This window comes from Trichoderma atroviride, chromosome 1 (assembly GCF_020647795.1).
Source record: "Trichoderma atroviride chromosome 1, complete sequence".
In the NCBI taxonomy this organism is placed as follows: Eukaryota; Fungi; Ascomycota; class Sordariomycetes; order Hypocreales; family Hypocreaceae; genus Trichoderma; species Trichoderma atroviride.
The window spans coordinates 766,962-791,667 of NC_089400.1; the positions used below are offsets into that span (position 1 = coordinate 766,962).

Sequence of the window (24,706 nt, forward strand, 5' to 3'; positions counted from 1 at the left end):
GATGATAAAAACGCAGCACAAGCACATGATCTGCAATCTGTACCTGTCTATCAGCGCTCCACCCAATTTAAGCAAGTGAGATGCTAACCAAAGAGAAAGATCACAGCTGGCCGTCCCTTCCATCACCCACTATGCCGAAACTATGTTTTGGAATTGTCACAATGTTTTTAGAATTGTAGCCAAACTTGAAGCTTTGTTCTTCAGTCAGCATATCTTCATACTTACCAAACATCCACTTGGAACCATCGCTTAGTAGTAGCTACAGCTCTCCCATTTCAGCAAGATATCTCTTCGACTCAAAACTAGTGCCTCCATCAACTTGAAGATTGCAAAATTACCATGGACAGCCCGGAGAAAGAGATTACAGCCAAAGACGTACTCAGTCCCGTTTCTACTCAGTCTGATGGAGGTGCCAACGACATAGACAAGAGCCTTGCTGTTATTGGCAGTAAGAATCATTACATCAGGGCTGTCTGCAGTGCCTCAGAGGACGGCGCTTATTCTTCGTACGAATCTCTCGATAGGACCTCCGAATCTGGGAGAAAACGCCGAAAGACGACCCCAAACCGAGCAGAGAAAATACCATATGAACAAAAAGTTACAGGGAAACATGACGAACTCATTCAATTCGTCACCATCCCGGACAACAAAGATGACCCTTCGCCCTCAGCATACCGTGATTGGCTGCTATTAAAGTCGGAGAATCTTCAAGAACGTTTAGATGAAGGGCTGCAAAAGTTCATGGACGAAATGGACGGCGGCCACTCTCCATGCAGGCACCTAGATCTACCAGCGGTGGCACAGTCTGATCTTCATACTGTGAACAACCAGTCTTTTCCCAAAGGCTCACCTAACTGCAGCATGGAATTAGACAGTCAGTGGTTAGACTCGCCACCTGCACTGTCACCAGGAGCTTCAATCTCGCCCGTGCCCTCATCTGTATCTACGCCTCGAGTTTCATCCAAGCACTCGCCCCTCATTAAGCAAGCACAAAGCGCAGAAAGCGAGAAGATTAGCTCAAAGCGTCAGTGTTGGCCGAATTTCAGACGCGTCGATCGCCATTGGAATACGACGGAGCAGAAATATATGACAATGGAACCCGCAGCAGAGCCTGGTCATCGTGATGCCGCCAAAGCGGAAGATTACCTTTTCGTGGTTCGTCGAGATTTGAATTGTGACCAAACCCCCGTTAAAACCACTGTAGAAATCAGGGATAGCTTTCTCAGACAATGCCTCCAGAACATCATGGGAAATATCTCTGGCATCAACTTTGCCGAGGAAAATCCTGTATTTGATCCAAAGACTTTATTTCTGTGAGCAATGCATGGACCTACCTACCCATATCACTTGATATATGTACTGACTTTATTTTACTTCAATAGCTACTTGGATGATATCAGAAGCCATCACGAATTGGTGCAAGCCAGACTCTATAACACACAAGGGTATTGGCCGAAGAAAAGGTGGCATGAGATTTTCGAACAGACGAGATGTTTAGGAATTCTTATCGAATACCTGGAACAAGACTTCGCAGAAGCCAAGAAGAACCTCGATTCAATGCTGAGCAAAGGAGTCATAACGTTTGACTTATCGTGGGCACTCTGGAAGCCCTCTACGCTGATATATTCGCCCACCTATCAGTACCATGACGTTCCCAGTGTGTCTGTAGTGAGTTGCACAGACAAACGGAAGAACCGGCCTGCAGCAGACTCTAAATATTCTGTGGACTCTATATTTGTCGACTTTGACGGCAAGTCACTTGCCTACAAGCCATTGAGGAGAGAGGTACAGCATTTCCATGGCGCCATCAACATCACCAGCCTTCCGTTTTACCCACTTCAATACCACAAAGACGAAGCCCAAATTCGCCATTTATTAATTGAACGAGGAGCCAAATTTGTATCCCTTCAAGGAATACACCACAAATCATTTACAGGCATCGCGTTCCAGCTAGTTCAAGGCAAGAAGGAGATGATGCCAGATCTACGCAAGGAACAGAGCAGGATAATGGTAGATCCTGTGGGCTTTCGAAAAATACATCCAGAGTTTTTCAGAACAAGAGATTTACCAAATCAATATACGAATGATGACAAAACTTTCAACAATGGTGTCCAGCCCCAGAGTCTCATGGACATGCCATCTATTAAAACGGCTGAAGATGATCAGCCTAACCTTGGAAGCGATGTGAAAATCAGCAGCGACTCACCCAGCAGCTCAAATACATCACCAAAGAGGGAATACATCGAAAAAGTAAAAGTAGAGATGGCCAAGGACAACCTTTTACTTATATGTTCCCCCGTTGTAGTGGGATGTTGTCTTGCGAGCTTGGAATGGCTCGAGTTTGATGTGCGTGGAATCGAAGACGTCAAGTGGAATGATGAAGCATGGGATTCTCTTGTGCTTGATGAGAAGATGAAAGAGTTGATAAAGGCGTCCGTGGCGTCTCGCGTATTTAATCCGGCATTTGGCATCGATAACAAATTGCTGGCGAAGAGGAGAGGGTTGACCAGTGAGTAGCTCCATCCGCACGACTTTGGAGGTTAACTGTTCCCCCCTCACAGCACAGAAGTACTGACCATTGGCCAGTCGTGCTACATGGCCCTCCGGGGACTGGAAAGACACTTACAGTGACAGGGCTAAGCGACCATCTAAGGCGTCCTTTGTTGATGCTGCCAGCTAGAGAGCTCATAGGATGCTGTGCTGTTTCGGTCAATTCCGTACTAGATAAGCTCCTGACTACTTGCCAGAGCTGGAATGCCATTGTAGTCTTTGATGATGCCCAAATATTGCTAGAAAAATACGACTGCCTTGACGCTGAGCGGAATAATTTAGTAGCCACCGTTTCACGGCAACTGGAGTCTTTTCAAGGCATCCTCTTCTTAACGTGCGATACCATCCAGGTAAGTTGAGCAATACGCACGATAAACTATCACTGAATGCTATTACATGCCACATTTAAACTAACAATAGATCAAGGTATTCGAGAAAGCATATCAGTCGCGGATCGACTTTGTCCAAAAGTTTGAAACGCCAGACAGAAAAGGTAAACGCATCATCCTCGAGCGAGCCATTCGCCGAGTTACGGCCCAGGGTCTTTGGAAAACCGAGGCATTTAGCGATGAGGACTATGAGAAACTCGCGGAGAACAATCTCAGCGGCCGCGAGGTTGAGAGGGCAGTTGAACTGGCCCTAAGTTTGGCAGAGGTGAGAAAGGAGGCGCTCGGGGTACGGCATTTGCAGGATGTCATGGACATGCAAGAAAAGTTTAGGTGCGATTTTGGAAGGAGGGATTATCGGAATTACTTTTCCTAATCCTTGATTTGATCTGTCTAGGGTAGATGCCTGAGGAGGGCTTGTCTTTGTTTTGTGCTGCACTTCTCTTCTTGCAGACCGACCGCATGCTTTATAATATAGGTAGCCTGTCCCCTCTTCTTTTTTCGTGTAATGATATGATAACAGTTTGGGTCTCATCGTGTAGCACAAGAGCGGCGGAAGAAAGAATCAATACTTGTACGGCGTTTTACTGCACGTCCTAACACATAATTTACACTGAGTGCATGAAAAGCAGCGTACTGCATAACGGTGAATGCTCCATATCGTTTCATGTTAATCGATATTTTGCAGTGTCACGCAGTACGCGTACTAGATACCACGAGGCATCAATCATTATGACATGATTGATAGAGCCCTTTACGATGGAGCTTTTAGGAGAGCCTTTTACTTGGGTAGAGTCACCAGACAAACGGCGGAATACCGACTTGTCCCTGTTGTCCGAGCTAATGGGATTCTTCATTCTCAGGGTAAGACAGGGTATGAGATGGCCATTCCCACTTAAGTTTGTAAGAATAAAATGCCATATTCTCCTCCCTATTTGTGGCGAAGCATTTGAAACCAGAAAGCTCGCAGAGCACACCGAAGTGTCAGTGCTGTGTACATGTATTTCATATGCACCTACCTACTTGTACGCAATTGTGCTTGTGCAACCCGGAGCGAGAGCGTGCTGGAATAAGTTCCGATCCTTGCTAGTCTGTCCCCTGGCGATTGTTTGCCAGAGCTCGTGATCCCAGGATAATAAGCTTTCCTTCATTTGCAGAAGAGGAAAAGCTGCAGAACATCCTCGTAGGGGGGGAGATGCTTCAAGGTTCAAGGACCCGTCGAAGCTTGACACCGTTTATAGAATGCCAAAGGAAGGCCAGTCGAAGGGGCGGACGCGCGGATCCGACTGCTGCGGCTGGGTCGTTGTGGAGACCCGGAAGCCGGGATATGCACTTGTACGGAGAAAATGGAGAAGAGAAGAAGGATGGATTCAAAGGGGGGAGGCGGAGCCGTGTGTCAATGCGTTTATAGGAGAAGTGATAGCCATGGGGGAAGAAGGAAAGAAAACAGGGAAATCGGGGAGACTAGATTGGGACGGTGGCCTGAGTTTGAATGAATTGTTGCAGTATCCGTACAGTATGGAGAACCGGAGCCTGCAGCGTTGTTATACTGTAACTGCGAGAAGGAATAAGCGGGATTTGACATGTTGAGGCGAGGTTCAAAGGGCGGTGACGCGGTGGTTTCGCGTTATGAAGAGGCTGGAGCTGAATGGAATGCTAGTGCAAAAATAGGTGGTGGTGTTGACGGTGTTTTGGTTGGCATTGGTCTGGGCGAATCAGAAGGGAGAAGCACTATTGATTCGATTCAATAGCTGCAGCGCCCTGAGTCAATTGTTTGGCTAGCAGACTGAATTACACTAATTTTGTCATGAGTGAAGTAAATTGTAAATGAACAGAGAGGAAAAGGCAAATCACGCGATAAAATCGTGTTGTTCCCAAAGGCGGCGATACAAAAAGCGCTGTGCATAAACGCGAAACTCAGTTCAACTCAATACGAGCATCTCAACCTCGGAATCAAATGACTAAGAGCTGAATGGGAATTGAACTGCCGATTGTTACCGCCTTCAGCACCCCGGGACCCAAGTGGTTAAGGATTTTAGCCGTTGGCTTGGCTTTTGGCGGCCCCGGCAGCCTGATGCAGCAAAGGCTCGATTTTGCACGAAATTGCTTCGCCAGGGGGGGCAGAACGAGCTCATTTCCCTTTTGGCGCTGCCTCCCCTCGTCAAGCAGGCGAGATTCGAGAATGCTACAGTACGGGGTAGTGGGAGTGGTGGTGGTAGGTGAGTGTAAGGTTCATGGAGTCACTCATGCTTTTCTTCCATTCCAGAAGGCGCCTGGCCAACGCGAAGTTTGTTCGTTTGCGGTCTTGGCGAGATGGCTGGGCGGTGGGCGGTCAGAAGACAGACGAGAGAGACGAGGATGTTTCAACCTTGAAGCCTGGCTGAGCAGTGACGGGCTGTCGCCAAAGACAAACTGAACAGGCTGCGACGGTGAAGGTCCATTGAGAGGTTGAGGGGGAAGCACAAGGGTCGGGAGTTAATTTGGGAGACGAGGCCCGGAGAAGATTCTATTCGTCTTGGGTTGATGGCGTTCAGTCCGTGGTGCATTCAATCACATGTATAAGGCGGGAAGAAGCTAGTAGCGATACCTGTAAACTCTAATAAAGCCCGACGCCTTGGTTGTACCGGGTACGTAGCATCAACCACCAGTACTAAAGCGACAGGCATTCATTAAAGCACATCCATGCGCACATCGCGTGGTGGATCGTCAACGGCCATTGTGTAAAGTGTCAAGGTCCGTGTAAACAGTCGGCGTCACCGCCACACCCATTGGTCCAGCAAAGCACACACAATTTGGCACACAAGGAGAAGAATAATCAAAAATCAAAAAAGAAATCTCCTCGCACCGCCATTACCAAATAATTCACCACAACACCACTCACCAGCTCATGTCCTGTGGGCTGACGCGGCGAGATCCAGGCGCTCAAACACGGCTCCACCGCGCAGCTGAGCCAATGGCGGCCGGCGGGTACCTGGTGGTTCCTGGACCGCTGCACTGACAGGGGTCTCCTGGGCAGTTTCATGGGCAGCATCGCAGACTTAGGGGGGCCGTGGACAAAGACTTTTACGAGCCAGGCGTTGCCACAGAGCGCTAGAACGTGCTGCAACCGGGTCCAATCACGGATCCCTTTCCCCCCCTGCCGCTGAATAGGCCCCCTGCCGCATGCGGTACGCCTTAATAACGTGGTGCTCTCCCTCCTCCCTTCGTTCCTATTTCTCTTCCTCCTCACCCCGTCTTTCACTCTTCCTCAGAGCCATTCCTTAACAGCAGAAACATCGCCGGCGCCCTTTTTCAGCGTTCGACAACACCTTCTTTTAGCAACCTACAAAAGCACTTTGCGCATCCAGTCGCCCACCCGCTCCTTCAGCCAAGTACAGACGCGCAAGCCGTATTCTGGGAATACCTAAGACGATCGACCACTCCTTTGGATATATCAGATACACAGCATCTTCAAGTTTTCGACAACTACAACAACCACCGACACCATGAAGTTCTCCACCACCTCCGTCATCCTGGCTGCCGCCCTCGGCGTCTCTGCCCACCCCAGCGGCCACGTCCACCAGCGCGCCCACAACTCTGTCCAGGCCCGCGGCGACTTCGTCATGGCCAACAAGCCCGCCGTCGCTCCCACCTCTACCAGCGTTGCCGTCGCCGTTCCTACTCCCTCTGCTGCTGCCCCCGCCAAGGACGCCACCTCTGGCAGCCAGGGCACCGGTGTCTCGACCTACACCAAGTTCTGCCAGGGCGGCAACAGCAAGCGTGCTACCGCCGCCGAGATTGCTTATAAGGGCAATGTCGGTGGAAGCGGCCAGTACGGATGCAACCTGATGGCCGTCCAGAACCACCTCGTCTCCCAGTACCAGTACACCATGGTCTTCAACAATGCTGGCGGCGACGCTGAGTGCGCGTGCTGGAACAAGATTGGACCTGATGGCGGCATCAACGGCTTCTTCAAGGGCAACCAGGCCCTCATGTTCTCCCTGCCTGCTGGTGGCAAGCAGACCGTCGCCGTCGACAGCAACTCTCAGATCGGCTGCACCTGCGGCGAGGGCAGCATCCCTTATACCCCCATTGGCCAGTTCGCCGGTACCTGGATCGAGGGTGATGTTGGCAACCTCTCCAACGGCGGTTGGTCTGGCTGGGACGCCTCTTCCCTCGTTGCCGCCGCCGCCGGCATGGACATTCCAGGCCTCAATGTCTGCGGAACTGGTGCCCAGGAGGGCACTTGCTCTACCATCTTCCCTGGTGGCACCGGCAAGAATGCCTTCATTGCCGGTACCGCTGCCATGGACGGTCTAGGCCTCAACTGCCCCCCCTGGCAACCAGTCCGTCACTGTCACCGTTGGATACACGGCTTAAGTTCTCAATTTTCACTGCAAGACGTTTGGAGAAGTGGAATAGAGAAAAAATCAGTTGGGCTAGGGTTTGGGATTTTACTATACATGATTTCGGCTTAAGAATTTCTTACGTGGAGAATATCTACGGTGTTTTTGGTGTGTGGCTTTTGCGGATTCCCCTTCGATACCCATCGAGTGTATGGGAACAAAAACCACTCAGTTACTCGAATCCGTGCTTTATATATATATATTACGGTTCTTTTATATATATAATTGAAATGTTTATTTGATCTTTACAACTTGAATGAATCATGTCTGCTGAACTTTATTTCCCCAATTCGTGATCATCCTTGAGCTTAATTCTAACTTTCTTTTCGAAACAATAGAGAAATGGTGGATGGCGTTGCACCATTCCACTCACACATCTTTTTTCTTATTGTGCTCTTTGTCACGGAGCGAGTTTGCTATTCGTGTGAACTTCAACTAAGCGGTGCGCCATGGCGTTTTCCTTTCCGTTGGTTCCTGAGCTTGCACAACTCGCGTAGCTGAAACGGACTGGGCCTTTTAGCCTACTAAACGTTCTAGTTCTACTTAGACTCCAAAAGTCCGCCACGAATTCTGACAACATGAATGGTCCTCATTTAGTCGGTACCTCTTTTTCACTTCTTGTCACCTCTTTTCTCGCGTGCATTACTAGCATCACGGATCTTTTTTTTGTTTGCCGGAAAGTTACCGATCCAGGCACTCGTTTGGGCATCCGGTCCGTAGCTAATGCAGGTCACGAAAATTTTTTCCCTTCCATGGCCTCCGATTGCACAAGATGTTGTGAAGCTATTGCCTTTCTGTAAAGCATAAACTTTTCCCCTCTTTTAGATGCTCGGTTTTTAGAGCAAATGGTGGTGCGGGTGAGCTTCCGAGTGGTCGGCTAGGTGCACTGCATATACGCATTACACGTCAGACATTGTGAAAAGTCACACTTACACGCACATCACCTCACAAAAAGAGAAACAAAGTGAGGCGAGCTGCAGCGTGGTCGGTTGGCTCGAGTCATTGATGAGTTGGCAGAGGGTGGATTTGTGTGCCTTTGCCACATGGGAAATGGATCTGGTTGGCGGCCTTGTCAGGTACTAGTGGGATTTCTTTAAAAAAAAAAAACCGGTTGTACAAGTACAGTAGTAGCATGAACAAACCGATTGGTGTACTTTGGTGACATACTTTAGCGATTGACGTTGGATCTTTTGAGGTGGAGGGCATCCACCGAATCGGCGAATGCTGGAGCTGCCCTTGGCACGCGAGCAACGAAGCTTTCTTTGTTTTGGCTTGTCGGTGACGGTGGGGAAGGGCTATGGAGCTTTGAGGCATTATTTTGGTTGGAGAGAGCTGTATGCCTAAGTGAGTAGCTATCCAGCTATTCCACTGAGCGGTGGCGAAAAGACGGGGTTTGTGAATGGGGACCTTGGAAGCGTGTAAGTGGATGGAGATGATGAGCAGCTCTGCTGGACAGAAATGTACTTTTGAAATCATGAATTTATCATGTATTTCTTTTACTGCTTAAAGTAACAAAAGACAGGAGACGCTATTGGAATGAAACTCTAAGCGGATGTACAAGATGTACAGATAATGGGTGCAAAGGTCAGCAAACAAAAATGTTCAACTTTGGCAGATTCACTGCATCGGACGCTGACTGCCCCGCCCATTCTTTTTTCATTGTGCCGACTTAGCCTAACCGGCAGGACTGCACAAACTAGGCAGTATCTTACACCAATTAACGATTCAAACTTGAAGTCGCGTGTAAAGCGATGATTGCTGGCTGCTTTTTTCTATAATAATGAAACAACATCTGATAACTAGCCCTCTACATTATTATTGCTATTTAATTACTGAAGAATTGAATCATGACGAGACTGATGCTAAGCTGCTCTAGCATAGACGAACCCAGCTCGGGTCGGCAAAAGTATGCTCCGTAGCACAGTATGGATTAGGCACCCACAGCACAGCCTCAAGATTTTGATGTTGAGATTGAGGTTCGTGAGTCTTTGCCAAGAGGCCACAAATATGGCAGAGCGACGGCCGTGAATCTTACAAGCCTGGACAATTCTAATGTCTTGAGCTAAATCTAAAAACCCATCATGGGACTGGAGTTTGCCGGCCAATCTGAGCCTCAGCTGCCTCCCAGCAATGACGATGTTGCTACCATTAACCAAAATATGCTAAAAGTAACACGTCAAAATATCTCAATATGCGACTCATACATGCCCGAGATTGAAGCCTTTCTAAAGGTTGTCGAATCAAAGGGTAGGAATCCACGAGTCACCGGCCTTTTGAGTTTTATTCGTAAACTGCGAAAAGAGCATGACATCCTTAAACGGGTAGAGTCTGAGCTCGTTGACGAGGAACAAGACGAAATTGGACTTGGTCTATTAAATAGGAAACTGGTGGCCAGTTCCACTATTGTCAATCACGGACAAGTTCACTGGGATATCCTCAAGCGTTGCCGCTCATTTCGCATCGTCAACCAGGCGTTTCATGGGTCGGCCAAAGAGGATCGCAAGAAGCAAGTCTCGCGAATCATCGGAGACGGCAGAGAAAAGCAACAGCTGAACCGGACATTGAAAGAGCAGGCCAAGGTGGAAGTTGATGTGGTCGAGGGAGGAAGCGAGTGGCTGGATATTCGATGGCTTCAGGCCGATAGGCTGGCCCGACAGATGACGGACTGCGGCTGGGCATGGGGCGACTACCAGCTGGGAGACGGCGTCGACCCTGAAGAGTGGGAGGATACGCCTCTTGCTAAGCAGATGAAGCGGCTGGTTGCTGCGGCCAAGATGAACCGCCACGAGTATCGCATTCCCCGCCTACGAATCGTCTTTCCTAACATCACAAAGGGGGAAAATGAAGATGTCGATGTGCTGTTGGATCAGATATGCCGCCTCGACCCCTTGGTTGAAATAATCATCGAGGACAGCAGCAGCGTTTTCATGAAAACACCGCCCCCAATTCTTCAAGATGCCATTAGAAATCTCATAGGAGACGAGTTTGACGGCCTCACAAACAGCCTTAATATGGATCACACCATCCTCGTGGACCTCATCTCCGACATCACCCACTTCAAACTCCAATCACAGCCCTGGCAGGCTCAAACCACGCAGCTGCAAATCGAAGAAGAAAGAAGACAAGGCGGCGTCATGGTTCGCGCTCTGTATCCAATCTTACAAGGCCGCACCCTCATCTGCACGCAAGAAGCAGCCGAGCACTTCCACGAAGTCCTCAGCACAGTCGGAACGGCCACCGAAAGGGAACGGGGGAGACTCTTGGTGCCATACGATGACGAAACCCGCAGCATGTCAACCGAGGATATCCGCAGCCGCTTTGAAGAACTCTCTACTCATCCTCTTCCCCACAACGTCCAAGTTCCCATACGGATTCTGGACGAGACATGGACCATGGCCACCGTTACGCAGGCCGTGGCGGATGGACGTCTTCCCAAAGTCGCTCTTGATGTTGCCCAGTGCGGTGCCTTTAAGAGCTCTAAGCTGAGCATATACATGTACGGCTGGGCGACGGGCAACGTGACCATTACGTCGAACAAGGAAGTTCGCGGCCAGATTCGTACGTGGGTCGAGGCCAACCGGCGGGATGACCAGGAATGTGGCCCGATTATCTGGCGTATTGACGTTACAAGGAATTTGCTGGCCAAGAGTGCCACTCCGCCGTCGGCACTCAAGGCAGAGAACGGTTTAGACGTAGACACGTTGACACGACAGAGATGAAAATATGGAGCTTTATCTAGACATTATGAATACTTTTTTGAGTCTTGCAGATACACAGCTTTTGGTTCATACAACAAAACAAACGGATCCATACCATTATAAAAATAACACAGAAAACTAAGCACTTGCTATTCAAACTTCAACTCTTATGTGCTCGACATCTCTAATAGCTGCCCGCTACGCTTTATCCTCCGAACAGCCAAGCACCGTCTCAGTCTTTGCCCCCTTTTTCGTCACCGACGTGACAGTGAGCTCACTCGACTCTTGCCACCACACAAGCGCACACTGGCCACACGCCCACTGCTTCGTATGCGTGACGGTCAAAGTATGCACCGTCTTTGTCGAGCCTTGGTGTTCAGCCGGGAGGGGCGTCAGTGAGAACGCAGTCTGGCAGCATCGTCCCGACAGGAATGTCGGTGTGAGAAACAATACCTTGCACTGTGGCTTAAGATGAGGCAATAGCGGCCGAGGCCGAGGCCGCGGCGGCGATGCTCTCTGCAGAGGCTTTAGTTACAGTGACGGTGGTGATACTCTCCTTTGTGATTGTATTTATGGCAGAGGTGGTGGCAGTCGCTTTGGCAGGTTCTTCAATCGAAGTGCTAGTCGTGGGGGTGCCGCATACGAGCTCTGTTTCTGTATATGGTTCCACGGCTGTGATTGTCGTCTTGAATACAGCGACTGGAGGCACGCCGAGCGGGATAGGGATGGGCGAGTTGTTGGTACAAGTGCCGCAGTTGACAATCCTGTCGGTGGTGGTGGTGGTGGTGAAGATTGTGCGAGTAGGGCCGATGTTCAGCTTAGGCACCTGCAAGACCCTAGCAGTGCAATCCCCATCTCCTTGAAAGAGGACGCCCGAGTCATTCTCGAAATCGACATACTCCATCAACTCGTCCGCCGCCCCTCCCCCGATCTCGCGTTTCTTCGCATCCTGATGTCGTGGGGGCGGAACCTTCCATCCAGAGCAGTGAACGTGCGTATAGGTGATTGTCGACTTGAGCTCCTTTGTGACGTACTTGAAGTCGGTTGGGCCGATATACCCCGGATGTGGGTGGTCAAACTTGGTGACGTGCATTGCGAGCTCGAGATAGGCGCAACCGCCGCAGTCGAGCGCTTTGTGAACCAGCTCCTGCTCCAGCTTCTTGTATCTAGTGACGGTGATGACATCTGGCGGCGGCATGGGTATGGGCTCTTGCTTCCAGATCCTAGTCGAGGTGCTTGTGCAGTAGGAAGTGTATTCGGGGTAGGGATTGAGGCGCCATCGGGGAGGTGGCCTGGTTATTGTGCCGCCGCCCGAAGGGCCCGCCTGAGGGAGAGGGTTTGCCGCGGCGATGGAGGCGAGGCCGGCTGCGACAAGGGTAGACTTGATTGATGGAATCATGGTGAGAGTTGTCTTGCTTCTCTCAGTCTGTGGTTGTATAATCGATATAGATTGTAGGAGTTTGTGTGCGAATAGAGGGTTTGACAGAAGGAAGGGAGGAGAAAGGGAAACAAGGGATGGGATCGGGAAATGTTTTAAAGCCTTTTTTTACTTGGATGGTATTTCGGTGCGACCATAGGTTAGGCGTAAGAAAAAAGCGATAGAGTTACGAATTATGAGAATTGTAAAAAAGGAAATTCTAAAGAAGGTTTACTTTTTTCCTTGAATTTGAGGAGGCGTCTCGTACAAGCTTTGGAGCGTGTCCGCCACAGACAGGTCTTGCCGTAGCCGAGACAAGATTTGACAGTATCGCGGATAGCGCTCATTTCACATTTGAACTTTGTGTAAGGCGAGACTTGATATTGCCAGAACGAGGGTAGTTTGTAGATTGCCGGTGTTGGTTAGGGTCCTTGGGAACCTCTTGTGGCTTTTAATAGTGTAGATCTACGTACCAAGTAAGGGGAACTGAGATGGATCCAAGTATCTGAAGAGCATAGAGGCGAGTGGCGACTAGGTACTAAAATACTAGGCAAAATAAGATTTGTTTCCCGAGATGTACTCGTAGTTGCAAAGCAAATGCAAAGTCTTTCATGCAACAGCCCAGGCACTATCAAGTATCAGAGAAATGCAATAAACGCTCATAAAAAATCCCTTTATACGACACATATTCATTACTCCTAGATCCTGAAACCCTAACAAAATAGTCTTATTCGGCACGATATACAGCTAAATCTGAACCTTGCAAAAGTTCCCGCAGCATAAGAACAGCCGGCCAGGCTTTTGCCTCCAGTGACGTGCATTCCTATCATGAAACACCACGTAGCCACTACCCTCAATCCATCTCTCCATATTCCCAGCCATTTGTTTTCCCTTCTATATTAAATGCGAGGAGTAGGAGTTGCCAAACAAACCGTCCGATGCTCCGTACTCGGCGTCGCCACATGCACACTCGCCGTGATGATCATGGCCGGGCAATGGACAATCGGCGTAACAGCGACTCGAACATCCGAGCAGCCATGGCAGTCAATCGACCTCTCGACCGTAACCGTGGACGAGTAGATGCTCAACGTGCCGTCCCACGAGCACTGCGGCCAATACGGCGGAGTAGGCAGTCGAGACTGCGTCAGGGTCAGGGTTGTTGTGCAGTTGGCCCGAGGAGCAACTTCGTTTTGTTGAGCGGTGGCCAAGTTTGCGCCGAGGAGGGCGAGGGAGAGGCAGGCTTTGGTGGATGGAATGGCCATTGCAAAGGAGAGTGCTGAGAATTTGAAAAGTTGTTTCAAATTCAGTAAAGACTTTTTGCTTTTGTTGTTTTTTGCCCACTTTGATAGTCGTCAAAGTATGCTTTGCTTCAATGAAAGATGGGAAAGAAATGAACCGGGGATTATTCGACCTCTTTTTATATGATTTTTTATCTTGTCACAAGTGTCGTGCGAGAGACGAGGAAACGAAGCTGAAGGATGGCGGTGACACATGCAAGGGAGGATGAGAGGATGAGAGGATCAGCATCGCACAAGCCGGATAGACGGCAGAGACGCGAGACACTGACGTAGCGGATGGCGTGGTCACATGCAGCGCATTGCACCTTGAAAGTATAATTCTGCAGTTTCTTGATCCAAGTTGAGATTCAATTGTACAAGTAATCTTATGTGGTAATATGAGTTGAGAGGCAATACGAGTTGAGAGGCAATACGGGTTGAGAGGGCCAGAGACACTGTCTTATACACTCTGGAATGGCATCCACCCGCCCAGCTCCAGAAATAGAAATAGATGCCCGCCAATAATAACACTTCGTCTACATGTAGTGGGTAGCACAAGGATCCATCACCTTTACCACTTCCACGCCCCTCGTCTACATCTGACCAATATCAAAGTCCAGCTCGTCCATGAAGTCGCCGCCATCAATGTCAGGATCCCACTGCGGAAACGAAATCCCCTGGTCGCCGTCAAACACCCAGTCCTGCATCCAATCCATCGGAATCCCAGACATGGTCGACAGCCCGTCCAGGCTCGCCGTCTCATCGTCGTCCCACTCGGACGCGGGCAAGCCCTCCCGCTCGGCCACCTCCTTGAGCATCTCAAAGCACTGCTTGCCCATGGCGATGGCCGCCTCAAACATCAGGCGCGTCTTTTCCTTGGAGTCGGCCCCGGCCTCGAGCGCCTTGATGTGGGCGAGGCACGCCTCCATGAAGATGATGCCCTTGATGTTTGTCTCGCCGGCGCGGACGCGGCTGAGCTTCCATTCCCGTGTGGCGATGAGCCGCGCGCGCAGGTTGGTGCTGCCCACTGTTGGGAGGTAGCCGAGGCTCGACGCCTGGCCGGTTTTGGCGTGGAAGAGCTCTAACTGGACGTTGATCATGGCCTGCGACGCAACGTTGTGGAACATGCCCGTCCCGGTGGTGACGAGTCGCTTGAGGTCGGCATCCATGGCTTTGCTGGCAGCGGGATTGTCTGGAGACCAGGCATCGGGGAAGCCCCAGATGTGCGTGAGCTTCAATGCGCTGTCCAGACACATCTGTCGAGAAAAGTAGAATTTGGCGTCGTCTAGATACTTGACGATGATGGGCTGGTGAAGTGCATGGAAGCAGCGATACAGGAAAATCTCCGTCACGAGAACATGGAACTCTGTGATTGGCGAGTTCGGTATTGCTTTGAGAGCCATGAGAGACTCTGAGATGGCTCGGCAAGATTTTGTCAGATCCGAATTCAGCCGCAGCGTTTCTTCGTAGTGATCGCCCGGCCTTGTGTTGTTGACATGGTTAATGAGATTCAGCCGCAGCGCCATCGTCGACTGTAAAGCTCTCAAAACTGATGTCTGAGTCGGCACCTTTGGACCTTTTGCAATTCCGCCAGTGTCCTTTTCGTCAGTGAGTTCGTCGTCGTTTAGATTGGCCGGAGGCAGCGTGTCGTAATGGGCTGTGGAAAGCAGTGGCGAGCCCCCGGCATCAAAAGAAAACTGTACGTTGAGCTCCAAGATAGTCGCCCAAAGACGACGTCGCATCTCGGCTCGATATATCGTCATGTCTCCGAGAAACTGGGGATCCCGATGAAGGCCCACAAACATGGCGTTCCTCACCAGGTTCCCAGCCATCATCCACACCATGTCCACGCCGCAATTGCACGTGGACTTTGCGAGGAGCAAGAGACACTGGATCTGAATGCCCTCGATATTCATCCTCTTCTTCTCCGGCGGAATCATGAGCCACATCTGGGCTTCGAATATCCACTGCGTCGCCATTGGCCGCAGGGAGAAGAAGTCGTCATATACGGTTGTCCCAAGCGCCATGACGAGCTGGAGCAGAATCACAAAGGAGTCGTTGGACGGAAGGCTGCCTTCCCAGAACCTCGCATAGTCAGTCCTGAAGGTGGGTATATGCACGACGCGGAAGACGCCTTCAAAAGTGCGCAGATAGTTTTCGACGAGCTGATCTGCGAGTTCTCGAGCAGGAATCTGGAGTCCCAGATTAGTAGACGAGAGAGGTTTCAGGCGATGTTTCTTGATCTTGCGCCCAAGGACTTTGCATCTCCCAAGTGACTGATATAGATCTCCCTTGTTGATCTTGTCTTGACCAATGAGGTCTTGTTCCATGGTGAGCTATCAAAGTCAGCACAAACTGTGAATACAGCGCGATACCGGGCAAACCACTCACCATGCTCAGCCCATATATCCAATGGCTATGAGCAAAATACCGAGACTTGGCCACAAAGCCCCCCGTTGGCTCCACCGTCTGCTCAGTGCGGTTCTTGAGCCCATCCGGAGTGTCGTTGATGCGCAGAGCCTGGGCAAGCTTCTCCTCCAGCTGTTGGACCCGAGAGACCAGCCAGTCGACATTGGGCGACGACGAAGTCGAGGACGACCCGGCCTTGGAGCTGAGAATGGCCGACGACGATGACGCGCCGACAGAGTCTATGCTGAAGGGGCTGATTTCCGATTCCCCTGGATTCGGGGCATCCGGCCTCGGCTCAGCCGCCTTGAGGTTCCTCAGCGACGCCTTGCCAGCGCCCTCAGCCGCGTCTCTGCCGGTGATCATGGCGTCCATCTTCTTGGCCCGCCACGCAGGGACGTGATACGGCGCATACGTGCAGCTGGGGATGTTGGACTTGACGCAGTTGGCGCAGGGCTGCGTGCGGTCGCAGCGGATCTTGCGCTTCCTGCACTGCTCGCACGAGAGCGGCGGGCGGCGGCGCTTCTTCTCGGCCATGGGAGGCGCGGGCGCCTTTGCAGCTTCGGGCTGCGGCGGCTGAGATTCTGAGGCCATCACCGAGTTTCGGTCCAGCTCATTCAAGGCGCTATAGGCAGTGACGCCAGGCTTTGGCGGGGGGGGTTTACAGTCCAGTCCAGTCCAGTCCAGCACTTGTGAGACAAAGGTGCACACGATAGATGGCAACAGTTTTATTTCATCGAATTTGCAGTGTTTGGAAATGTAGAATTCAATTTGCTTGCAGGAACAGCGATGCCAAGTCTCCAAAAGCTACTGCTGTTCACCTGCCGCTAACTACAGTAGGTACATATTCATACGTGCTGAGGCTCGGAAGAGCGGCGCATTTCGAAGTTGCTGTTCGGTGTTTTGGCGGTCGCTCATTGGCCAGCGCACGACAAATCACCGAGAAAATAGACCAGACCAGTGCACATGGCAGTGACAGAATCTGACGGGTTTAAGCGTTTTAAAACTTCGACTTGCTGTCCATCTCAGAGCAAAGAACCACTGACAGGCAAAATGAAAATTGCACAGCATCTTGTTCCTTTGCGCACGCTACAACTGCTAATGTTTCCTCATAGCAAACTTGAGACCTTGGCTTACGTCGCTTCTGTCTGTAAGACGGAACCCTTTTCGGATCGCAGTTCCGATACACATACTCGTTCAACCAAGAGAGCGCCGAGAAAATCAAACCGTCGCTCTCCATCACACGCCAACGGCCGAGAGCGAGAAAACTCGTCACGAAGGATTCGCACACCGACGAATTCACCAACTCAAATCCTTCGTTTCAAATCATCGTTTGTCTGCTTTGTAAGAGGCAATCCGTATATACTTGGCCTAGACCTTACATCAGCAAGTAGTGCCCTTCTCTAAAAATAGGCAGCGATTAGAATTAATTGATCTGCTTCCATGCTTTTGAAGCCTTCTCACTCCCCCCCTGTCAAGATCATCCATGCCACTACTTGTACCTACATGTAGGTATGTACACAGCTGAGAGCGTACTATTGATGTATATTCAAGCGCGCGGCACTAAAACACTCTTGAACAAACTTGCGACAACCCGTGACGACGACGACGACGACGACGCTTCCTTCGCCCTTGTACTATTTCCCGAGAGCGAGGCCGCTTACAAACAACGTGCCAAGAACAAATAGATCGCTCCAGGCGTCTTATTTCCATGCAGCCTAACACGCGAGAAGGAATGCTAGCTTCATCAAAGCCACGCAATAAACTGCCTACTATACCTACTCCTGTTCCTGTCAGTTACATACTTGTACAGTTCCTATTTGAGGCACCTCATGCCGTCTATACATGTACACACACACGAAACACACGCCACACACACCCTACAACAAGGAACATTCAACGTTGCTGGGCTGCAGACGGCCACTAGTTCCCTCTACTAAAAACTCCAAGCCACTAACACCACCACTAAATAACCCAGACATTGGGATTACTGGCTGGGATTTGTTTCTCATTGCTCTCTCGTCAAACCGCCATCACCGCTAAAAACTAATAGCACCGCGTAAATCCTGTCTCTTCCATGCCTAGCTCCAGGCGCCAAACCACTACCAGAATCACCCAATTACAAAACACCAGACGTAAATAATAAAGACATGGGCCTTTTACCAATAATCCCCCTTCCCCGTCTCTCGCTTCCACATCCATGGTGGTGATTCATAGTTCACTTACTTATACCCCCCTCCCCCCTTCAATATTACACATCATCTTACACTTACTGAATCAGTACTCGTATACTTGTACTCTTTAGGGAAAAAGGGACTTCCCTAATATATTTCCCTGGTGCTAACTAACTAACTAGCGAAAAGCGTAGTCTCCTCAGCGGCACGGAGCGCCATTTGCCTCCTCCGGCATGCTAGCCCCAAACAAAACCTTGGAACCACAAGATCACCTCCAATATTACTATAGTAGTTCGCAACCGTTTCGTTTTTTTATTTCTCCTCCAGGGGTACCTCTTTTAGTAAACTTCGACGTCCCTCTTCTTCTACAAGCCCTATAAGCTTGTTGTCAGAGTTCCCAAAGCCGCCGAGCCGGCTACTTTGTGCCGGCCCGGCACGGCTAATTCACCTGTCAAGCATTGGTATTAGAGTTTGCAAGCATTATACTCCCTGCATATCATGGTCGGTCGGTACTATTCAAGGTAGAGAGAGAGAGAGTGAAGCGGCCGCAAGTCGGCCGTCAGACTTATGGAGTATGTAGAACTCACTCCTCGAAAGTTATAGTAATCTTTTAGTTACTAACTGCGAAGCGAGCTGTCTTAAACGATGCTGATTATTGCTCCACGCCGCGCCTGAAAAGTCGGGAACATGACATAATCCTACTAGAAACGTTTCAGCTCTCATATCATCACTCTTCCAACGTTTTTGTCTTTTTTAAAGTTAATGATTGTGATAAGTAATATTTTTATTAGCCAGATTCAATTAGGAGTACCACAAAAGACAGATAAACTCGCCTGGCAACATTACTAAGTCAAGTGGAAACATGTACATCAGATGCACATCATTCGCCGGGTTGTTTATCTTGATCGCAAAGAAACGCAACCAAGAAAACGGGAAAAAGGTCCGCTCCGAGAAAATCAGGCTTGGCAACCAGCCTTGGAGGATATCGTATCTTGGCAGCTAAGGTAGGTGAGACAGTTGCATTCGGCGGTATTCGTACAACCCTGGAGAATTGTGATTCGCGTAGCAATAGCACTTTGTAATAGGTATTGCGGCTTTGCTCTCTCTCTCTCTCTTTCTTTCTTTCTCTCGTAAGTGAATCCCTTTTTCACAACTTAGTTATCTGCTTTCGTAACCCTGTAATACCAAATCGAGGTTCATAAAGCGCTCCTAGTAGGCACCTAGTCTCAAAAGCAAAAGCTGGCCGCCTATTAGGTACTCCCCCCCCTTCATTATGCCATGACCGACGGCGAGCCCGTTGGATCGTGACCTTGACCTTGACCTTGACCCCGTGGCGGTGGCGTTGGCGTTGGCGCCGGCCAAGACGTGTACACTATCTACCGTAACAGCGCGGACGAGGACCGAAAGACGGTTTAACCTAATCAAAGGCCCTCGCGATACCATCGTAATAGGTAGCCTACCACTAATAGGTAGTACGGAGTCCTTCTCATAACGTGCTAAAAAAGCACGCTGCTTACCCGGCCGTTCCGCACCGTTTTGGCGCTTAGCAGTTGACAAGGATCCTGGCAAGGGCTCGGTTGGACCCTTGTTTTTATAACGGCTCGCTTATGGCATATCAGGAAAGAAACTGGAATATCAATAGAATACACTGCAATAGTGCTAGGTAGCAGTGATGCTACGGTGTACTGGAGGTGTGCAGCATACGATACTCCGGGATGTGGTTTGTGCATTGTATGAGTCGCATTCTCCTCGTAAATGTGTCTCAAGTTGCCTTGCCCTTGTCTGCGCTGCCAGGCCGCTTAGTATTCGTAGTAGCAGTGTATGTAGTAGGAGTAATGGCACCATTCTATACGGCTCTTACCTGTCTTAGTCTCGGTCCTGGCCTTGAATCTCACTCACAGCTTTAGGCAACCAAACCGTCTGTCTCAACACAATTCCTAAATTCAAAAGGGCAAGTTCGGTAGCGAAACCGGTGATAATCGGTTGCTTTTATCTCCGTTTGTCTCCTACCTTATTCCGTCTGAACAGGATTCCGCCTAAAGATGAATGAATAGGATTAAGGGCTAATGCAGACGTTAGTAAGTCCGCAATCTCCATAAGCTTTGCACAGTCGGGAAGGAGATACACCGAATGTACCACACAGATCAGATGCCGAGATATAGGGCAGAGCAAAAGAAAGAAAGGACAAAGTAGGAAAATCTTCACGAGATCGAATCGGGTCCAGCATTCAAGTGAAGATTCTCGTGCTTTCTGCGTCCCCATGGCCTGTAAAAAGGTCAGTGCGTTGCCAGATACATACGTACGTGGTAGTATGAACATAGTACGATATGATATGATATGATATCAGGTGCTGTATAAGCACGTATCTATATTACAATTATGGAGACTCGTCCGCTCGCCAAGCTTGCGTGGAATCCAAGAATGGAGACGAGTTCCGTGGCAGTTTCTGATTAGAGAGGGGGGCTCTGCTTCTTCGCATTAGTGCGTCCAGGATCACATCGGAAGCAGAAGTCTTGTTGTGTAGCATGGCTTCTGTTTCTAGAATGGCGTTCATTCTACGCTGGTGAATAATCAGCCCTGCATACCACCCAGAGAAGATACGCACATGCTCACACTTGCAGCTCATACCTGTGAATTTGCCATTCCCTTTCATCAATCCACTTCCGAAGCATATCGAATAGCCAAAACGTAGAACCACGTGCTGGATTTTCATCTGCTCTGCTGGCTTTCCAGATACTAGTATCTTGTTTAAATCTCCTCCATCTCCTCCAAATCGTCGAGAGCAGGATAGTCTCCAATCTCCACCCTTTCCGGCCGTACAAAAACACCATGCTTTAGCTCTGACGGTTGTCCCCAATAACGCTTGCCTAAGATGCTACCGTCATTCTTCCCCACAGGCTCATCTAGATGAACCCCCACCCACGGTCCAGCACCGCCAGGAATTTCTTCAACGTCGCCCACGTACTTGACTTCACCTCGACGAGTGTCCTCGCCGCCGACTCGGCATCGTTTACCGACTTCAATGCCACGCTGGGCAACCTCTTCCTTGAGGGCGGCCACCTTGGCCTCCTCACGGCTTGGCGCTGTAGGATCAAATCGACCAAGCTTTTCCGTCTTCTTCCATGCTAGCACAGAGTCTGTCTTCTTCTCGTACTCATCATCGGGCATTACATATTTTTCAACGCCTGAAGTATCGGTGAAGTTAGGCCTGGCTGTAGGTGGGCGGGTATCAACAACCTACGAAATCATGGCGTGTTAGCTTCGTCTCCATGTAGGCCCCCCCCTCCTGCTCTGCCGCCTGCGTCCATCCCCAGCAAATGCATAGAGACGCTCCATGACGGACGGCAGGGGCTCACGCGCCCAGAAGAAACGTTTGGCTGCCCAAAGCCCTCCAAGAGAGGCCCGCTTTGGGACTTATCAGCTCTCTTTTTTTTTTTTTTTTCTCTCTTCGGGCATTGAGTCAACTGCGAGGCAATTCTCCACCCCACAGAGGCTAGTATGCACACAGAGGCAGAGAAAGAAGAAGGCGAAGAGGATGGGAGAGACAAGCAAACTGAGGCATCTGCGTTGTGCAGAAGGGCATGGGATCAAACTCCGCATCCCTAGCAGTATGCCCAGCGGCTAATGAAATCGACAACGGTTGACTTACATGCAGCTCTGCATACGGGGCCAGGGGAAAGCTGGACAGTCGGACGGCGTCTTCATCTGCTGCCTCGACTGGGATCTTTTCCGAGCCGGCTGATGTTTTGAGACTGAGGATCTGGCATGAAGGGGGGATGCCTGTGACGGGCTCGAGCTTTGTCTTGAGCTGGAAGATGGACCATGAAGGTGTGATGCGGCGCTCGGAGGCGGCGTACTCCGAAATCACCAGAAGAGGGACGTCCGCCATGACGTTTGGGATTGTGTAGGTCGCTCGGCAACAGGGCCGTTTTGAGATTTTCTGACGCTTCTCGCTTATGGGCCAATTGTGGTTGTTGTTTGGAATCAGCCTCTCTCTCACTCCCCTTTTTTTTCGCGACTTCTCACTGCTACCTCCGGACAAACTAGCGGGGTTTTGGCCCCTAGAATTCGCAAACGCGGATGGAGCACGGAGGAATTTGATCGAAGGATGTCGCTAGTAGCCCTGGGAACGGCCGTTGAGAGCAAGCAATATGCTGATGCTCCGGTGGCCAGGGAGCAGAGCAGAGAACGAGAGTGTAGAGCGAAGAGAAGAAGATCGATGAGAGGAGGAAAATATTCTGCTGGCAGTTATATGTCCAGTTTTTTAGGGTACCTGTCGATTTCTCATCAGGCCAATTATTTGTCGGTGCCTACCAAGTTAGCACCTGTCCTATAAAGCAAGAGCCAGGCGCAAATGGCAGAAGGCAGCTACGGTTCGACGCCACAGGAGAAATAGGCGTTAGCGGGCATATGCGGTACCTAACAGCTGACATAGGGGGTCCAGTTACAACGCCGTCCACTGCGGCACGGCGCTGTGCAAGGTATCTGCCGACCGGCAAAGCGTAAGCTGTACTTTCACTGTTTGCCCAGCCCAATACGCGGAAACAAGCCACAGCGACGCACCGCCTTATTTCACAGCGCCACTTTGGGCTTGAAGCGGTACCCGGGCATTAACACCAGCCGCTTCACAGAGGCAATGGTTTGATCTCTATATCCAGCTGGATTGCTTCAAATTGCATTACAAGGCGGTCTGTAACAATGCATATTTCCCATATAGGCTCGACAATCTCCATGGCTGCTCTGGGTATCAGGTATCAAAGGCGTCTGAACTGAACAGATGCCTAGAACAGGCCTGCTAGGGTCCTGCAGAATCGTTATCCACATTGGACCGTTGGCAAGCAAACGGACGGGACGCCTCCAGGATCCTTGCCACCCGCCTTGAGGGTATCCGCCGCCGGCTAGTATATATGCTATACAAGCATAGGCATGTCATAAATGACCAGATTAACCTGGGTGACCTGTCCTGTGTTTGCATCGGAGCTTTGCCGCAGAGCAACCTTGTTTGGGTGCGTGGTCGTTGTAGCGGGCGTGGAGAGGGTAAGGATCCAAGTGCCCAAATGCCAGGCCCAATCGCAGCGCGGCCATGGCTGTTATAGGTAGGTATACGAAATAGCAATTAGTACCTAGTACTATACGACCTAGAAGTAAACAGCGGTACTGGCGGCCGATGGAGAAAATGCCGGAACATGCTTTGAAGTCTGTTGAAACTTGAATGTTGAAGCACATGTGGAACAAGCGAGGTCGGCGAGATGTCTTGCAGGCGTAAATGCCTTTGTCAGAGCAATTTAAAGTGTTTGGGCTAATATCCGTCGTCTATAAGGTCTAGGTGCTGCCTATTTGGTATGCGTTCGCATAGGTGGTAGATAAGTGTCATGGCAATGATGGCATCAATTGGTCCGTCGCTGCTCCACAACCCGCATTTGCCAGATCTCTCACGTAACACAGCATTAGATACGACATCTAGATACGACATCCTCTTTTTCGGACCAGATATCCAAGTCATTGCGGCAAAGCCTCCTCTACGCAATCAATATCCAAATCCTACCTATCTCTAGATTTATTGTATCCTGTATTAGAGTATTTCTTGGCGATGAAAAGGCGGGAGATGCGGCTCATTCGCACTGTGAGCAATTGCTGTTCCTGGTCTTTACGTCCTCTCATCAGACCCAGGAAGGAGAAGCCTCAGTATTGACTTATGTCGTGTATAAAATGACAGGGAAAATATGTATGAGACAACTGTGTGAGCCCGAGGCGAGCCCAACGTACGTTGTCAATGGGGCTCTCGCGTCTCTCGCAGCATACGCTTCATTGATTGACGGACAACACTTCCCGTTCCAACGCTGCTGAATGAGATCGGTTGGGATGAAGCACCACTCCCAATGACCCCGGCCAGGCATGAAGACGGAGGCAATGCTACCCTAGCCACGCCTCAATCAACTTCCTCCCAACCTTCGGTGATGCCCCCGTCCATTGAGGGCGTCGTGGCGCCTGGCACCTGACCCAACGCTCACCGCCGCCACGTCACGGCCGTCTATTGCCTGGTTTAAGTGCATCATCCTGCAAGTTCTACATCAAGAGGGGGGAGAAAGAGGAGACGAAAAGCTGCCAAGCAGTAGCAGTAGCCGCGTGCTAATCTAGTACTCACTTTAGTAGTGGTTCTACAAAGATCCGCTTCTCCAGCCAAGACAGACGTGGAGTTGATATGGAATAGTATCTGCCTTTTTTTTCTTCAAGCTGCGCTACCACCTACTGCTCCGTACTTGTACCAGCACAAGCAAGAGGATCCTCTGCTTATGGAGGCCGAGATTTGGATTGGTTGGTGGATTTGTTAGTAAGTACATGCACTGTTAGGGGTGGCCTTCCCGCACACAACGCTGCACCGGCTGGCTGCCCACGCGATTGGTAACGGGCAA

At 50.3% G+C, this 24,706-nt stretch overlaps 8 protein-coding genes across 8 annotated transcripts; 4 read left to right on the forward strand and 4 right to left on the reverse strand.

Moving 5' to 3' along the window:
- Positions 1 to 339: 339 nt before the first annotated feature.
- TrAtP1_000300 (uncharacterized protein) lies at positions 340 to 3,346 on the forward strand (the record flags this gene model as incomplete). Its single annotated transcript, XM_014091789.2, has 5 exons — positions 340 to 1,313; positions 1,383 to 2,509; positions 2,587 to 2,900; positions 2,977 to 3,269; positions 3,334 to 3,346. The coding sequence occupies 5 exons, from the start codon at positions 340 to 342 to the stop codon at positions 3,344 to 3,346; spliced, it is 2,721 nt and encodes a 906-aa protein (XP_013947264.2).
- Positions 3,347 to 6,119: 2,773 nt separating this feature from the next.
- TrAtP1_000301 (uncharacterized protein) lies at positions 6,120 to 7,570 on the forward strand. Its single transcript, XM_014091788.2, has one exon. The coding sequence runs from the start codon at positions 6,422 to 6,424 to the stop codon at positions 7,391 to 7,393; it is 972 nt and encodes a 323-aa protein (XP_013947263.2). The 5' UTR covers positions 6,120 to 6,421; the 3' UTR covers positions 7,394 to 7,570.
- A 1,832-nt stretch (positions 7,571 to 9,402) lies between these two features.
- On the forward strand, positions 9,403 to 11,040 carry TrAtP1_000302 (uncharacterized protein; the record flags this gene model as incomplete). Its single annotated transcript, XM_014091787.2, has 1 exon — positions 9,403 to 11,040. One exon carries the CDS (start codon positions 9,403 to 9,405, stop codon positions 11,038 to 11,040), a length of 1,638 nt encoding a protein of 545 aa, XP_013947262.2.
- Positions 11,041 to 11,485: 445 nt separating this feature from the next.
- Positions 11,486 to 12,418, reverse strand: TrAtP1_000303 (uncharacterized protein; the record flags this gene model as incomplete). Its single annotated transcript, XM_014091786.2, has 1 exon — positions 11,486 to 12,418. The coding sequence occupies one exon, from the start codon at positions 12,416 to 12,418 to the stop codon at positions 11,486 to 11,488; it is 933 nt and encodes a 310-aa protein (XP_013947261.1).
- A 917-nt stretch (positions 12,419 to 13,335) lies between these two features.
- On the reverse strand, positions 13,336 to 13,698 carry TrAtP1_000304 (uncharacterized protein; the record flags this gene model as incomplete). Its single annotated transcript, XM_014091785.2, has 1 exon — positions 13,336 to 13,698. One exon carries the CDS (start codon positions 13,696 to 13,698, stop codon positions 13,336 to 13,338), a length of 363 nt encoding a protein of 120 aa, XP_013947260.2.
- A 357-nt stretch (positions 13,699 to 14,055) lies between these two features.
- On the reverse strand, positions 14,056 to 16,920 carry TrAtP1_000305 (uncharacterized protein). Its single transcript, XM_014091784.2, has 2 exons — positions 16,105 to 16,920; positions 14,056 to 16,049 (listed from the first exon to the last, which is right to left on the reverse strand). The coding sequence occupies exons 1-2, from the start codon at positions 16,711 to 16,713 to the stop codon at positions 14,307 to 14,309; spliced, it is 2,352 nt and encodes a 783-aa protein (XP_013947259.2). The 5' UTR covers positions 16,714 to 16,920; the 3' UTR covers positions 14,056 to 14,306.
- An 8-nt stretch (positions 16,921 to 16,928) lies between these two features.
- Positions 16,929 to 17,603, forward strand: TrAtP1_000306 (uncharacterized protein). Its single transcript, XM_066110519.1, has one exon. The coding sequence runs from the start codon at positions 17,086 to 17,088 to the stop codon at positions 17,524 to 17,526; it is 441 nt and encodes a 146-aa protein (XP_065966591.1). The 5' UTR covers positions 16,929 to 17,085; the 3' UTR covers positions 17,527 to 17,603.
- Positions 17,604 to 18,374: 771 nt separating this feature from the next.
- Positions 18,375 to 22,340, reverse strand: TrAtP1_000307 (uncharacterized protein). The gene is made up of 4 exons (XM_066110520.1): positions 21,943 to 22,340; positions 20,922 to 21,530; positions 18,881 to 20,848; positions 18,375 to 18,741 (listed from the first exon to the last, which is right to left on the reverse strand). The coding sequence occupies exons 1-2, from the start codon at positions 22,180 to 22,182 to the stop codon at positions 21,042 to 21,044; spliced, it is 729 nt and encodes a 242-aa protein (XP_065966592.1). The 5' UTR covers positions 22,183 to 22,340; the 3' UTR covers positions 18,375 to 18,741; positions 18,881 to 20,848; positions 20,922 to 21,041.
- Between the last annotated feature and the right edge of the window lie 2,366 nt (positions 22,341 to 24,706).